Source organism: Pinus tabuliformis, chromosome 4_1 (assembly GCF_031772625.1).
Source record: "Pinus tabuliformis cultivar Carrire ecotype Pingquan chromosome 4_1, CPIR1, whole genome shotgun sequence".
Classification (NCBI taxonomy): domain Eukaryota; kingdom Viridiplantae; phylum Streptophyta; class Pinopsida; order Pinales; family Pinaceae; genus Pinus; species Pinus tabuliformis.
This window is the reverse complement of record NC_142303.1, coordinates 130,359,408-130,377,199: the sequence shown is the minus strand read 5'-3', so window position 1 is coordinate 130,377,199 and position 17,792 is coordinate 130,359,408. Positions and strand designations below refer to the sequence as shown.

The 17,792-nt window shown below is 36.3% G+C and overlaps 1 protein-coding gene across 1 annotated transcript; it reads right to left on the bottom strand.

The window, feature by feature from the left end:
* Nucleotides 1-15,604: 15,604 nt before the first annotated feature.
* On the bottom strand, nt 15,605-17,000 carry LOC149174540 (rust resistance kinase Lr10-like). Its single transcript, XM_089420884.1, has 3 exons — nt 16,851-17,000; nt 16,205-16,451; nt 15,605-16,050 (listed from the first exon to the last, which is right to left on the bottom strand). Exons 1-3 carry the CDS (start codon nt 16,998-17,000, stop codon nt 15,605-15,607), a joined length of 843 nt encoding a protein of 280 aa, XP_089277010.1.
* Between the last annotated feature and the right edge of the window lie 792 nt (nt 17,001-17,792).

Below are 17,792 nucleotides of genomic sequence, written 5' to 3'. Positions count from 1 at the left end.
TGATTAGCCAGATCTGATGGCTACTATGCATTCACTATTGACTCCACTGATAGCTTCGTTTTCACTGTTTTCTTTGTGATTTTGGTTGCCAATAGTGTTTTTTGCTATTTTATGAAGGTTTTCCCAAGCGATAATTTTGATCTTTTGAATGATTTTGAAGACTTAGAGAGTATCTTAGGATCCACTTGGATCATCACACCATCACTGTCTATAATACAAAGTAGAGTTCATCCAACAAAAATATGGTTGCATAAAGTTTCAGAAACCAACAGTATTCGAAGATTGATAAATTACTGCTCTAATAGCTATTTTGATGTGTTGAAATATTCCAAGCAACCATAGCAGCATGGGCTAGTTCTCTGGGTTTCTTGGTGGCTCAAGGCTAGTGAATTGGTCCTCCATTTTTTTTTTGTGACTGAGATTTCCTCGTGGTGAGTGGAAAATCAGTTTGAAACGATGGCAAAGGTAGATCCCACCAACTTCTGGAAGCGTGTTAGCTGATGTGGGTGAGAGCGTGTGTTTGGTGGCCGAGATTGCATGCTGAGATCATAAGATCTGATTGTAACATGATCACTTGCCGAGATTATTGGGTTGATGACATGGTGGATCGAGTATTTTGAATATTGAGATCACTCTATTGGTTCAACTAATGTGGCATCGAATTTCTCATTTGATCCATAGATCAGCATGTCATGATGAATAATCATATTGCAAAGGTGTACCTAAATGAAAGAAACAAGCTCGATGGGTCGAATTATTCAAATTGGAAATTCAAATTGTAGACATTGCTTGAGGGGTAAAGTGTGTGGGTGGTTGCAAATGGGCATGAATTGAAGTCGACTATATCTGGAAGAGGAAAAACTACAACAATTCAAGAATGGGAGAAGAGGGCGAACAAAGAGAAAGTGTTGTTGAAATTATCAATGAAAGACTGTATTATCACTCACATCAGAGAGTGTAAATAAAAAAAATGATATTTTGGAAACTCTCAAGGATTTGTATGAGATAAAGAATACAAATCACTTATTGTTGCTGAAGAGAAATATTCTCTCCATTAAAATGGAAGAGAATGAATCAGTCACTACATTCATCTCTCGAATAAAAGAGCTTAGAGACAAGTTGGGCGATATAGGGGAGAAAGTGGCGAACACTCATCTTGTAACAATTACCATGAATGGTCTGATTGATGATTATAAGATGTCTTTATAGGCTTGAACGCGAGGGAGAAATCCCCCAATTTTGCAGAATTGACAGGAATCTTGATGCAAGAGGAAGAGAGGTGGATGACTCTCAAACCCCAGAATTCAGATCTCGTATTGATGACGAAGAAAAAACCTTTTAGAGGGAAACCAGGCACATGACAGAAAGGAGGTGGTACACCCCAGAGAAAACCACCTCAGGGTATGTCTTCGACCAGAAATGATTTAGGAACCAAATGTTTTTACTGTGGTAAATCTGGTCACTTTTCCCGACATTGTTTTAAGAAAAAGAATGATGAAGCTCAACATAGACATAAAAAGCATGCAAGGCACTTTGCTGATGAAGATCTGAATTGAGACCTTAGACTGTTTATGTTTGATGTTTCTCTCTCTTCTGAGAATGATGAAGCATAAACTTGGTTTGTGGATTCTGGAGCTTCCACTCACATGACAGGTAATAGACATTGTTTTGAAAATTTTAAAGAGATGAGCAGTGGTCCTAATATCTACCTTGGTGATCACAGAGGATACCAGATTAAAGGGTATGGAAATTTTACTGCGATATTGACTTCTAGTAATATCAAGCATATTCAGAATGTTATGTATCTACCAGGAATTAAAAATAATCTGATCTATAGGTTGCAAATGGTTATATAAACCTAAATTTAAATCAAATGGTAGTGTAGACAAATTCAAAACTAGGTTGGTAGCTAAAGATTACTCATAGAAAGAAGGAATTGATTATGAGGAGAACTTTTCTCTGGTAGATAAGTTGAACACTATTAGAATGTTGATAGCTTTAGCTACAAAGAATCATTGGAGTCTACACCAACTAGATGTGAAGTTTGCATTTTTAAATGGAGAATTGAAGGAAGAGGCTTATTTAAAACAACCTGAAGGGTTTATCAAACAGGGGTAGGAGAATTTAGTTTGCAAATTAAAAAGGGCATTATATGGATTAAAATAGGCACCTAGGTCATAGTATGAAAAAATTGACTCATTTTTCTTGCAACATAGTTATAAGAGGAGAAAAAATGACCCAAATATGTATACTATGTTTGATGAAAAGGGACAAATTGTTTTGATTTCTTTATATGTAGATGATCTAATTATCACTGGAAATGATGATGGATTGATTAAATAAATCAAAGTGCAGATGTCGCAAGTTTTTTAAATGAAGGACCTTGAAGAATTACACTATTGTTTGGGTCTGGAGGTTTGAAGGGACTCTGAGCAGACTCTTTTGACTCAAGGGAAGTATGTCAGAGGCTTATTGAAAAAGTTCAGAATGCAGCAGTGCAAAGTTGTCTCAATGTCTTTACAACAAAATCTTAAACTACGGATGGAGGATGATTCCAAAGAAGTGGATGCCACATTGTGTGGAAATCTAGTTGGGAGTCTGATTTATTTGACTACAACTAGAATTGACTTAGCATTTTCAGTTAGTATGTTAGGTCAATTCATGTCAAAACCTCTTGAGAATCACTCAGTGGCAACAAAAGGTGTCTTGAGGTACCTTCAAGGAACCATTGATTTTGGTATTAAGTACGCTGATCTTTCTGATGTCAATTTGATAGGTTTTTCAGATTTAGACTAGGCATGAAACCTAGATGACAGAAGATCCATAATAGGTTATGCTTTCAATATTGGATCCGGGGTAATTTTTTGGAGAAGAAAGAAGCGGAGTATTGTTTCCTTATCTTCTGCAGAAGTGGAGTATCAGGAAATGTGCACATCCACCTGCGAGGCTATTTGGTTGCGGAGACTTCTCCATGATGTTGGAGAAGAACAAAAAGATGCAACAATAATCATATGTGACAACCAAAGCTCAATCAAGCTGGTGAACAACCCTATGTTTCACAAAAACACAAAACATATTGATACTCAATTTCATTTTGTTAGAGAGAAGGTTTAGTCTAAAGAAATTCTTATTGAATATTGTAATATTTGTGATAATGCAACATATATTTTTACCAAGCCCTTTAGGAGGATTAAATTTGAAATGTTTAGGGAGATTTTAAGAGTACAAGAAAACCCTTTTTCCATTAAGGGGGAGTGTTGAAATTAATGGAGAATGTGTATTATTGGAGAGAGTTTGTTTCATGGTTGTATTTGTGTCCTAGATTAGGATCAGTTCCTATTTTCTACGTGTCAGTTCTAATTCTCCCTATTATGATGTAAACTTATATCTTCTTATTTTAATGATTAATTAGTAGAGTGTTCTCTACTTTGGGAAGTCTCCAGGTGCAGCTTGCTCACATGTGAGCTGTTAGTTTCAAATTATAAGTTTTGTCTTCCTTGATTTTTAACATCATGCACTATCATGCACCAAGAGGGATAAAATCCCTCGAGGTGCAAACCTTTCCTCAAATTCTACACTCCAAAAAAAAGGTTTGCACCTCAAGGGATTTGATCACTCTCGGTGCATGATAGATTCAACATTAGATGGATTTAAGCTGGTTTTAAGAATCAAATTTTGTGTGATCAATAGAGGAGAAGCGGCTCCTATAGTTTGTGTCTGTTAATTTTTCTGTTTTTCCACTCTACGTTTCCAACAAGAAGTTACATTTTTATATCAAACTTGCCTATGGAGGTCTTGACCAAAATTAATATTCTTACATAGAGATTATTCAACGAGTTTATTGTAAATTTATAAGAAATGAGGCAATGGACCTGAAAAATATTGATTATCATTGAAGTCATGACTTGCAAGTACAATGTGATATAGAATATGGAATTTTGGAAATTCAATAGAAATTATGCATCGAATCTGAAAAACAATATAATAGGGGTATATAAGATAGAAATCATAAGTTCTAATAAAACCCATAGATAAAACAAGTTGACTCAGATTATAAATTTAAGATTATGCTCATTTTGCAAAGTCATTACAGACCATGAAACATACTTGAAAATTATTGAGAAAATTAATTCAAACAAGCCGTCAATCTGATTAAAAATCAGAGATAAAATCCATTCAGCAGGTCTCAGCAAATTTGATAGATATGATGCAATGAACATGTCAAAAAATATTGCAATGGAGGGTCATGTGAATTCTTGATTTATAGCGCAAGGGAAACCTTCAATAGCACAAAACAGCTCTAATAATCTAATTATCATTGAATTTGATCTTTATATAAAATGCAATGATGGGTTGTTAGAGAATTCATGAAAAAAGTTTGGGCTTTTACAAGAAATTCGAAACTAGTGTTTTTAATTTCTCCATGACATAATTTGAAGTCTACATCTTTGGTTATTGTCACACCAAAGCTCACCCTTTTTCCCTTTGTGCTCTTGAAGCACCCCAATAGAAGAATGATTGAACTATTTCACCTTACTATTTGTGATGAATGAACTATTCTGCCTTAATATTTGTCATCGCACCTGCAATTTGAAGTCACACATGTGCCCTTTACCAAAAGAACCCTCTACAATCTCCTCAGTGAACTGTGGAGTACATGAAACCATGTCATACTTCCGAACTGCTCCATTTCTGGTCTAATTTCTCTAAAATCTAGGAGGAATTTATCTAAATTACAAGTTCAATGGGTAAGCCCTTGCAAAATTGAAGTGCGTAGGGGTTTTCATGGTGCTAAATCCATGTATACAGTCAGAAAACCACTTTAAATAACACAAATCAAGATTTCAACTCAATTTTTCCTCCGCACAGGAAAGTCAAAAAGTCAAAACTTCTTTTTTCTCCCAAAAAAAATATAAAATTGGGAATATTTGCATATTTTTTTTAGATGGAAATGCATTTATCACTCTCAACAACCTTATTAAACCTAAAATTCTAAACCTTAACCTCTGTAACATAAATTTCCAAAGATTTCAAACAAATTTCATCAAAATCCTACCAGGAAAAACCACTATATTCCGGTCAAAATCATGTCATGTTTAGACTACTCTCAAATCTTCCAATGAATAATGAGACATGGCTAGAGTAACATACAAAGTTGTACCATCACATTTAATGATGCATCCTCGATTTCCTTGAAATCACGCAAACAACCCTTCAACAACTTAAAGGAGAACGATGATGATCTAGATTGATGGTGATGGGTTGAATGAATGGCCGAAATCAGAAGAGATAGAGGAGATATGGAAGGGTGCAAATAACAAAGCTTGAACGGAGCTTGCTACAGTGCTACTATAGTAGCATGTGCTCTGCTATCTTGGCCTTGCTATATCTCTTCGCTTGCCTTCACTTATTGACCTCTGGTGAACCTATGGTGAACTTAGTGCGAACCTACTCGGATCTTTCATGCTCTGCAACCTTACACACAACTTCCTCACCTTTCAATGGTCTGGCGTCCCTTTGAACCTTTGGCTAACCCCAAATGAACTTCCAGTGAACTTCAAGTGAAGATAATGAGACAACTACTATACAACAGACATTTTTATAATACCACACAAGTATTCAAATGCGGAAATTTGTTCTCATATTATTTATCAGAAATAGCTTCAGTTTACAGAGAGTAGATTACAGAGAGTATTCTTTTCAGAGATATACTATTTTTGCATTTATCGGACTTTTGTTTTTCACTGAGGAATAAGCATTACTGAAGGATTCCTAGCAATAGATAGGCTCTGTCTAAGAACATACAGACTCACTCAAGCTAACACTTTGACTCTCTAAACAGATCTGGCCACTTTAGTTTCTTACCAGTGCAGAGCACACTGATACGCAGGCTTCTCAGATCTCTAAGACACTAAGACTCTAAAACTCCAATTCCAAATGCCTCAACAATGAGCCTTACCCTCTTTTTATAGTAAAAGACAGGGGACAAACATTACTTTTGAGCATCTGACAAAGGGATGGAATCATTGCTTTCGAGTAACACCGAGGTGACATCCGCACAAAGATTCCAAGTCTGAAAAGTAAATCCTACAGAAAATATGCTAATTGCATAATTTACACAGTGGAAGCTTTTGTACAGCAAAGCCCACGGGAAAAGCTGGCCACAATTAAGTCCTTGTGACTGGATATCATGATTACACTAATGGATGCTTTTATTGGTTAAGCCCATGAGAACCATCAAAATATAGTAATTTCAGGGAATCTATGCTTTTTGTACAATAATTCATCTCATGCTTTAGTAAAAATTCTCCGAGCAATCATGGGTTTCCCTAAAATGATTTGATGTTTTATTTTAGTTAATACAAGCCATTCATAACGGGGGTCATGTATTCTTTTAACGTTTTATTCTCATCATGAAAAGGTGGCCATTCTCCTGCCATCATTTCATTGACATTTTTATATGGCAGATGGTAGCAATCTCCAATATTGTATTCAAAACAGATATCACAGTTGAATCTACAGTGTGATTCATGATAAAGTGGATCCATTGTTGTTCTGTTGATGCCGTAGTCAACCCACCATTTTTGTAACCAATCACATTGTTGATTCCTTTGCATCACCCCAGTTGTACTAAATTTTAATTTAGTATATTGGGTTTCTTCCTTGTCATCTACATTCAGTAGATCCCACCATAGTTTCTTATAGTCTGTGAAGTCGTATGTGGTATTAGGAAAAATTAGTTTGGGATCTCCTCCTGGCCAAAGTGCAAAGGTTTGAGTAGGCATGGGCCATGCAAGATTCCTGGTATGGTTTATACAGAAATATTTTTCATAAATTCCATAGCAGATTCCTCCATGTAACCAAATACCTGTAATATCATGAAAATCTCCTTGAAGGGCATCTTCTACATATAATACATCTCTTTTGGCTTTTGTGTAGATCATGTCATGTATCCATTTGCTCCCTTTTGGATAGACCTTTCTTTCAAGTACAAGATGCAAAATATCTGTATGAGCTTGCAAATTTGCATCCAATACTTTGGTATTTGTTAACTGCCATGTTGGCTTCCATTTGTCTCTGTATTCTTCCCAGTCCTGGTTATCTAGTATTGTATGCAGAATATCTTGTTTTTGATTCTTGTCCCATTCTGTGACTATGAACATGATATGTTCTTGTGTTGGATAAATTCTCTGCTAAGGAAATCGGGCAAACAATTTTTTGTACCTTTTATATGTTCGACTCCAAAGTCAAAATTAGCAAAGAGTGCTTGCCATCTGGAAACTTGGCTTCTCCTGGTTTTTTGATATCTTTACTCAAAACTTTAGCTAGAGCCGAAGCATCAGTCCTGAGAAGAAACTTCTTATTTATCAAATGAATATCAAATTTACTGATACAATTCCACACAACTTTTACCTCTTTTTCAATTGTGGAATAATTTTGCTTAGCAGGATTCTAGGTGCCTGATGCAAACTAAACAATTTGTTCAATGTCGTCCTTCTTTTGTTTCAGAATTCCTCCCCATCCTAGGTTGCTGGCATTTGATTCGACAATCTTGAATGAACTATCATCAGAGACATATAAAATAGGAAGAGTTTTTACCTTTGCCTTGATGTTTTGGACAGCGTTGGTGTGTGCTTTCGACCACTGTGGTGGATCTTTCCTGAGTCGCTGATTCAATATACTTCTATCTGTGGACAATCCTTGTAGAAATTACTGACATAGTTTAAACATCCCAAAAATCTATGAAGTTGATTTTTGTCTGTGATAACATATAGGAATCTGTCAGCGAATTCCAATGCATGCTTTTGCAGAGTTATCAGGCCATCGAAGATAGTATGGCCAAGAAATTTGATAGAGGTTTGAAAGACTTCTATCTTCTTTTTGCTCAAAACTAGACAATTATGTTTTACCAACTGCTTGAATGTATGAATATGCTTGAAATGGTCTTGGATATTGTTGGAAAAAATTAGAATATCATCAATGTAAACTATAAGCCAGTCAAAATAAGGCTTAAAGATTTTATCCATTACCTTCTAGAATTTTGATGGAGCATTCTTTAGTCCAAAAGGCATGACATTACACTCATAGTGGCCTGCAGGAATACTGAAAGCAATATTGAACTTATCTTCTTTAGAAATGGCTACTTGCCAGAACCCTGATTTCAAATCAAACTTAGAGAATATTTTGGCTCTTGCTATTCTTTCCGTTAGATCTCCTTTGTGGGGAATTGGATAGGTATCATCTGCAAGAACAAATTTAGAGGTTTAAAATTTATTAGAAACCTTGGAATTCCTCTGATTTGTTCTACTCTTTTGTGGACATAGAATCCATAATAGTTCCATGGATTGTCAGATTCCCTGATGAACTTATGATGCAATAACTGTTGAATTTCTTTTTCACACAAGTCTCTATATTCCTTATTCATAGGAATAGCTCTACTTTTGTAGGGCTTGCCTGTATATCCATCTTTATAGGGGAGCTGGACTATGTGCTACTTTCTAAGCCAGAAGGCATTGGGCTCTTCTGAGAAACATTCTTCTTCAATTTGTTTCTTTAATTCTTCAATTCTCCTCTGGATCTAAGGTTCTTTTAGCTGTTCTTCTACTTTCAATGTAGATTTCAGATCTTTTAGATCTGTCAATTTTGCTTATGCTTTGTCCAATTCTTAGACAATCTGAATCATTGTAGAGACTCTGGGATTTGAGATATAAGGCATCTTAATCCTCTTTGTTGTTCCTTGTGATGTAGGAATAGATATGAAGTAACCAGCCTTGTTTCCTTTTAATCTAGTTGATCCATGGGGCTCAACTGCTGCTAGGAAATATTTCCTAGAATATAGTCAACTGGTATTTCTGCAATGAAAAATTTCAAATTGATGCAGTGATGGTAAAAAAAATGGAAGATTTAGGAACTTCATAATTTAGCATTTTATTACCCAATCCTACAACCTTTCTTGTTGCAGAAATCCAATACTTTGTTGGTATGACCTTTTTATTCAAAATCTTCACATCAGCACCTGAGTCAAGGAGTGTTGTTAATGCAAACATCTCTCCTTGTGTGCAAATATTCACTTTCACATGAGGTTGTTGATATGAAATGGCAAGGATTCTCATTTCTTGAAATCCAAAAATAGGATCCTTCCTTCAATGATTTCATGATTAGGATTAGGATCTTTAGAATATGCTTCTGTATCCCATGGATGAGAATTTTCTTCTACAACTTGCTTACCCTTTTTTATTTCAGCAAGTTGAGATTTTAAAGCAGAGATTTCTGATTTAATGTTATGGATCTCTCTACTTACCTCCCCCAAGGTGAGTGAATGCACCTTGCCTGGCTTCTCTTGATGTCGCTGAAAATACCTGGTATTCCTTTCAAAGGAAGCATCAACAAATAACGACTTTTTCCCTGTATTTTTGGAAGAACTAGATTTGAGTTGATCCATGAATGCTTCTGTTAGCCTATTCTTCATTTCTCCTTCCATTGGAAGGATCTGAGAGAGAAATTTTATCTCTTCTTCTTCTGTAGCAGCCATCAATACTTTTTCTTTGGGTGGTGGAGAATAGTGATCTTCAATGCTGGAATCACTATAAAATTCAGAATCAGATTCTATATACATGTGACAAGCACATTTTTCAGAGTCAGTATGCAAATAAAATTTTCAGAATCTGAACAGGATCAAGGTTGTATGTGAGCCTGTAATTCTTCTTCAGAAGAAGAACTATAAGAGTCAAGAGATGACTCTTCAAGTTACTGCTGTTGGATTTGGTCTTAATTACCACATTAGGGAAACATTTTGTTCTATGAGTACGAGCACCACACTTCATGCATTGTAATTGTCCTTCTATTTTGACAGTTTTACCCCTTTGGAATAGGGCTTGGGACTTCTTCCCTCTATTCTTCTTTGACTCTTCTCCTTCTGGACACTTGGTGGATGTGTGTCCAGTCTTACCACATAACCAACAAGTGAGCTTGTTCCATTTTTCTTGCTTGGATCTATGTAGATGTATATCAAAAGTTTTATAATAGTGTGTCCTGAGGACATACCTGTAGTAGCCTCTGCTTGCTTTAGAAGAAATTTTAGTTTTGTGCATAGGCTTTCTTTGATGCTTGTGGAATTTAGCAGTCTGTTTAAACTCCTTTTTGGCCCTTTTCTTTGCTTTCCTTTTTCAGACAAAAGGATCATCAACTGTGAGTCCATATTTGCTGCAGAGTGACTTTCTATCTGGAAGTTTGGACATTTTTCCCAAAGATCTGTTAACCTTGGAACTTGTACATAGACTAACTAATGTCTTGGTGATATGAGAATAAATCTCACCCCAAGTGTATGATTCAAATGGCAACTAAAATATTTCTAGGAATCGGATGTAATCAACAAATCTAGATGGAAGAGTAGCAAGATATACCTATTTCCATAATAGATTTTTTGAATCTTTTACCTCATAAATTCTTCGCATCTAGCCGCGATGAAAATATTCATATTGTGACATTTTATGACATTTGAGATTCATTAGGATGACTTCATGTTTATCTACAATCTCTGTTTCACTGCCACACCATTGCTCTAATATCATGGAAGTTAGAGCTCCAATCATGTTGCTAGTTGTTGTGCCATTTGTATTATGACTTACATCTCCTGATTCGTCTGTAGGAACTTCAGCTTCCATTTTTACTAGTAATGTTGGAGATGGTTCTGTTTCCCACCACCTGAGTAGTGTTCCTGTAAAACACTGAATAATGGTTTTGCATGCTTCTATTTCACTTTTACCTCTGAGACACATGAGTTTATATTCTGTAAACATCATATCAATTAATTTCCTAATCTGACCAACACTCAGATTATTAATATTCCACTCACAGTGTGACTCAGGGAAGAAAGTATGAGCTTCTAGAAGCTTGCCTTTTCCTTCTATGTCAGGTGCAGGATGCTTATTGAACCAAATTTCCAGTGGTTCATAAATAGGAAAGATCTATGATTCAGATCCTTTTTGTTCTTCATCTTCTTCCTTAAATAAGGAAGCAATTGTAATTTTTTCTGTAGCCTCTATTTTATCAACAGAAGATTGGGCTACTTCTTTTGGGAACAATGACGGAAATCTATCAACTGGTTTGAGAGGGTCTTGAATCTTGATATTTCTTTTGTAAAGGAATGAAGTAGGAACTAGTTTATCAGTTTTGGACAGACTCATTTTTCTAACTTCTTTAGTTAAACCAGTTATTATGCTTTTAGTAGTACCAATGTGGTCTACTAATTTTTCTTCTACTTCTTCTATCTTATTCAAAGATTCTTTTCCATATTATCTGATTACTGATGAAGAGTATTGAATATCATTGAAGCTTCTGTTAACCTCATTTAAAGAAACTTGAACAATATCAAACTATTCCTTTATTTTAGCAATTTTTGCTGAATTTATTTCTAGGCCTTTGATTGTTGTATTGGTCCAGTTGATCTGTTCACTAGCCTTCTGAATTCTCCCATCTATTCCCAAAGCATTGTCATCTTTTTGAACAAGAAGAATTACTTTTGCTGCATTCTGGTTTTCACCAATGATAAGTCCTTTGTATGGGAGAAAAGTAGATGGTGTCTCTATTTTGGTGCCATCTAGAGCAGTCCAGGCATGTTTGTTAGATGAAGAATAAGATGTTCCAGTCATCAAAACATTTTCAGTTGAAACTTCACGTTTCCATTCATAAAAGTAAATCCAAGATTGATTTACTTCCATGTAATGTTTCTAGTCTTGTGATAGCTTAACTTTTTCTTCAATAGTATAAGTGAGACCAAATTGTTCTGCTTCAAGATGGGTAAATAAATCCCAATTCAACATGTCTTTCATCCATTTGGAACTTATTTTGGATTTCAGGAAACCACCCATCAAAGTAAAGAACTTATGCATTTCCATTACTGCAGGTTTTTTGCAATCTGCTGGAATGGGGCCAAATCTGGATGGAGGGATTAGTCCTTTTGCTTGTTCTAGATAGCCTAATCCATATCTTGGCTTGGCTGGCCTCATTATGCTGAATTGTTCTGTCAACCTCAGATCTTCATTTTCTAAGGTGACAATTTCATGCATCATCAATACATGGTCAGATTCAGGCTCATGGGGAAAGGGATGTCTCAACATTTTGGATTGCGGCATGGATTAACTGATGTATAAGGAGGAGCTTCTCCGGTCCTTGGATGATGATTTTCATGAATGATTGATTTAGTAAGGGTGCATAGATTTACAACAAACTAGCATTCTGGGCATTTAACTTCTACGGAGGATAAATTTACAATTTGTGCAAATTCAAATAAAGAAATATGTCTACAAGAAATGGAACTTGAGCAGGCGGTATCAACAGTGGATGGATCGTGATAAAAGCGAGAATTTTTGCAGGCTTGTTCAATCCTTCTGTGGTCAATATTGGATCTTCTTGGAAAAGACAAAATAGTAGAAGATTAGTTTTCTTGAATATCTGCAGAGGTTATCTTTTTGAGAGCTGGAGGCTTGGGATTTGAGACTACCCAATGTTTAGGGAACGTGAGTTCTTCCCAACTGATGGTCTGATGTTCTATCTTTTGATTTTTGGAATTCGTTAAAACAACGACACTTGCTTTTGAGTCTCGATTGGGTGCATGGCGTACAGCAGGGTATAAGGTATTAGTGTGCTGAAAACATCCTCTGGTTTGAATGGCTATATTATGTCTTTTCTTATGCATATCAAACCCTGTGGTTTGGATATGCAATTGTAAGATTTGATCTATTGTTTCATCAAAGACATAGACTGAGAAATTGGGGTAATAGTCAAAATAAACTAGGCCATTTGACAGAGGGGCTACAATACCTCCTATTAAGGAATCAGTATAGTTATTGAGTTAGGTCTCTGACTATAGCTAGGACAAAAGTATTTAGCCCTTTATGGGTCAGAGGATTGATTTCGATTCTTATACATCCCAAATGTAAATACTTTGTATTTAACCTCTTAGCTTCAGCCTATAAAGTTTTTGGATTCAAGAGAGGGATAGACTAAATACCATCAGAATTTTCTTGGATCTGGATAATAGACTCTTTTATGCTAATCCTAGTAGCAGCTTTCAAATGAAAGATAGAAAAATCTCCATAAACTTCAGATGTAGAGACGCTAGGAAGTTGCCACCGGGCAGAAGGTTGTGGCTCTTCTATTCTAGTTCGACCTGATTTAAAACACGACTTGAACTTGATGCAAACATATCTGTGAGTGGATTTTCTATTGTAGATGACTCTCTTTCTTTGATTATACGAAAGGAAACAGACTTTCGGAATGGATCGATTTCTTTTATGAGAAGTTTATGAATACCAACCTCTTGAATGAGATGTTACTGGCTCTGATACCAATTTGAAACAGAGGCTTCAACAAAGCTTGCTACAGTGATGCTATAGTAGTGCGCGCTCTACTGTCTTGGCCTTGCTGTATCTCTTCGCTTGCCTTCACTTATCGACCTCGGGTGAACCTGTGGTGAACTTAGTGCAAACGTACTCAGATCTTTCACACTCTGCGACCTTATACACGGCTTCCTTGCCTTTCAATGGTCTGGTGTCCCTTCAAACCTTTGGTGAACCCCTAATGAAATTCCAGTGAACTTCAAGTGAAGATAATGAGACAACTACTATACAATAGACATTTTTATAATAGCACATAGGTATTCAAATGTGGAAATTTCTTCTCATATTATTTATCAGAAATAGCTTTAGTTTATAGAGAGCAGATTACATAGAGTATTCTTTTCAAAGATAGACTATTGTTGCATTTATCGGGCTTTTGCTTTTCACTGAGGAATAAGAATTACCGAGGGCTTCCTAGCAACAGATAGGCTCTGTCTAAGAATATACAGACTCACTCAAACTCACACTTTGACTCTCTAAATAGATCTAGCCACTTTAGGTTCTTACCAGTGCCGAGCACACTGATACCTAGGCTTCTCAGATCTCTAAGACTCTAAGACTCTAAAACTCCAACTCCGAATGCCTCAACAATGAGCCTTACCCTCTTTTTATATCAAAATAGGGGACAAACATTACTGTTGAGCATCTGACAAAGGGATGGAATCATTTCTTTCGGGTAACACCGAAGTGACATCTGCACAAAGATTCCAAGTCCAAAAAGTAAATCCTACGGAAAATGTGATAACTGCATAATTTACACAGTGGAAGCTTTTGTACAGAAAAGCCCACGGGAAAAGATGGCCACAATTATGTCCTTGTGACTAGACATCATGAATACACTAATGGATGCTTTTATCGGTTAAGCCCATGAGAACCATCAAAATACAATAATTTCAGGAATCTCTGCTTTTTGTACAATAATTCATCCCATGCTTTAGTAAAAATTCTCTAAACAATCATGGGTTTCCCTAAAATGATTTGATGTTTTACTTTAGTTAATACAAGCCATTCATAATGGTGGGTCATGTATTCTTTTAAGGTTTTATTCTCATCATGAAAAGGTGACCATTCTCCTGCCATCATTTCATTGACAGTTTTATATGGTAGATGGAAGGAATCTCCAATGTTGTATTCAAAATAGATATCACAGTTGAATCTACAGTGTGATTCATGATAAAGTGGATCCATTGTTTTTATATTGACGTCGTAGTCAACCCACCATTTTTGTAACCAATCACATTGTTAATTCCTTTGCATTACCCTAGTTGTCCTAAATTTTAGTTTAGTATAATGGGTTTCTTCCTTGTCATCTACATTCAATAGATCCCACCATAGTTGCTTGTAGGCTGTGAAGTCATATGTGGTATCAGGAAAAATTAGTTTGGGATCTCCTCTTGGCCAGAGTGTAGAGGTTTGAGTAGGCATGGGCCATGCAAGATTCCTGGTATGGTTTATATAGAAATACTTTTCATAAATTCCACAACGGATTCCTCCATGTGACCAGATACCTGTAATGTCATGAAAATCTCTTTGAAGGGCATCTTCTGCATATAATGCATCTCTTTTGGCTTTTGTGTAGATCATGTCATGTATCCATTTGCTCCCTTTTGGATACACCTTTATTTCAGGTACAAGATGCAAAATATCTGTATGAGCTTGCAAATTTGCATCCAGTACTTTGGTATTTCTTAACCGCCACGTTGGCTTCCATTTGCTTCTATATTCTTTCTAGTCCTGGTTATCTAGTATTGTACGCAAAATTTCTTGTTTTTGATTCTGGTCCCATTCTGTGACTATGACCATGATATGTTCTTGGTGCTGAATAAATTCTCTGCTAAGGAAATCGGGCAAACAATTTTTTTACCTTTTATATGTTTGACTTCAAAGTTAAAATTAGCAAAGAGTGCTTGCCATCTAGCAAACTTGGCTTTAGAGATATAGATCGGTAGAAATGGCATACTAAAAAAACCTAATTTCTATTTTGATTAGCACGACCTTGACCTACTAGTACTACCTGCGCCATTTAATGTCTACATCCTATTTTTTTTTAAGAAAACTCTTCAGTAATGGAAGGTGAATGTACTTTAGCTGCAGCCAATGGATCAAGGGGGCGAGGGAGGATCAGTCACACCATCTCCATTTCTTTCTAACATTTGAACGACTCTGCTCATGCTTGGACTATCTCTGTAGTTGTATTGGATGGATCACAATCCAACTTTTGTGAGTGGCCTTGCCATTTCCTCATCTTCCACGTCCATAAACTCTCCTCCCCTCAATCTTAACCCCAGCTCCCCATTCTCAAGCAGCTTGAAAGCCCACTCGGGAAAGAAAATCTGACAGGAGTGGCTCCCCTTCCAATCGATGTTCTTTCTACATCCAACTATCTCCAACAAAAGCATTCCAAAATTATAGACATCTGATTTATTTGTAACATGACCCACATCTTTGTCATACACCTCTGGAGCAACATATCCCAATGTCCCTCTCTTGCCAGTGATTGATATATAATAGTCTCCTTTCCCACAAAGTTTTGCAAGACGAAAATCACAAACTTTTGGTGTGAAATTTGCATCTGACAATATATTGTTAGGTTTGATATCAAAGTGTATGTTGTGCTCGCAATCATGGTGTAAATATGCAATTCCACGAACTGCACCAAAAGAAATCGAACACAATTGTTCCCACCTTAACACTAGCTCCTTCTATTTCTTCCCAAAGATAAATATTTCGAGAGATCCATTAACCGTGAACTCATATACCATTGAACTTGTGAAGCTGTCAAAGCAATACCCCAACAAACAAACCATTGATATGATGAACATGCCCAATGGTGGCCACCTCATTCATGAATTTGAATTTGTTGTGCCTATGCCTATCAAGAAGCTTATCATCCACTAGAGTGCCGTTTGGAAGCTTTCCTTTATAGAGCATACTAAAACCACCTGCTCCCAACTTTTCTACAAAGTTGTTTGTTATCTTCTTGGCAGATTGTGAAACTCTGGTAGGCATTCCATAAGTAGAGCTGTGACTCCCAAGGGGAGATCGTTTCCTCTAGTTCCCATAATATGTGAAGTAAAATACAACTATTGTTGCCAGCGCAAATCCTCCATTGGTGCAACCCGTGTTAGAATGAATCGATACTGAAATTATGAGAAAAAATGATGATAAAGAACTTCAAAAGGAGTTCGAACATGGTAGATTCTAAAAATTAGAGTTTTTCTTTAAACGTACCTATTATTTTAGTGGCTTACGTCTTTAGACGACCTGAAATGCGGCCATAAGAACTGTAATAAGTAATGGGCAAGATCCACAGCTTCATATGAAAGGGAAGAAGATGGGCTATATACGGTTAGCTTTAATAAGCCCATTTTGTTGCTTCAAAGGGTAAATTGATAACATGTTTACTAAATGAGTAGTTCCAAGTAGTTTTGCAAAAAGCATAGAACATACCGTGTGGACAATGTTTGCTACGAGGTCCATCCTTGCAATAACATACAAACGATGCAGTTGAATCTGAAACGTTGTAACTGCATATCCCTTCACTCGCTTGATATGATCTACAACTTTCATCCTCATTGTATGGTTGGAAACCCATTCCATTGTTGCCATCTCAACAAGCACTTGTTGTTTTAGACATCAAGGTTACTGATAAAGAGTAATAAACAGTTGCATTACATTGCCTCATGTTCCCTCTTCCAAGATAGTCAAGTGTATCATGTATAATTGTGTTACACGTGAACACATTTAGAGTCTGGTTGCCTTTACTTGTAATTCTGAACATAGCGTCCACATATTCTGAGCCTGTAGTATTAATGGGATCTTCTGGAAATTGGCAGCTCTGGTCCCTGACAATAAATAACTTGTTGGTATGATAAGAGAACTTCAATATTGTGTAATTCCTGCCATGAATTGCAATTACTGGACTTGAGTTCTGCTTACAGTCGATCTGAAAGTTGGGGAGACCACATCCACGATTCCCTATACCGAAAGGATAAGTGATAGTCTTATTTCCGCATATATTACTATTTTGGCAATTCTCATATTGCAAGTTGAAGCATACTAAGAAAGGGAGTAAGAAGGCAAAATACAGGAGGAAGAAGAGGAGGCTTGGAGGTATGTAGAGGCAGGAAACATATAATTCCATTGGGAGAAGCAGATACGACTGCAAAGACGGGCTTTGACTTGGAGAAGTGAAAAGAAGGATGAGTAATCAGCTTAACTGATAAAATTGGATGAAATGAACTAAACTGATTAAATTAGTCCAGCACAAAATAATTTATAGCGTGAGTGATGTATTAATGAGGTCAACATATCAGCCGAAAATAAAAATTGAAAGAGGATTTTTGTGTTTTTGGTACTTAAATACGTGTTGGGATCATAGTTACCAAATTC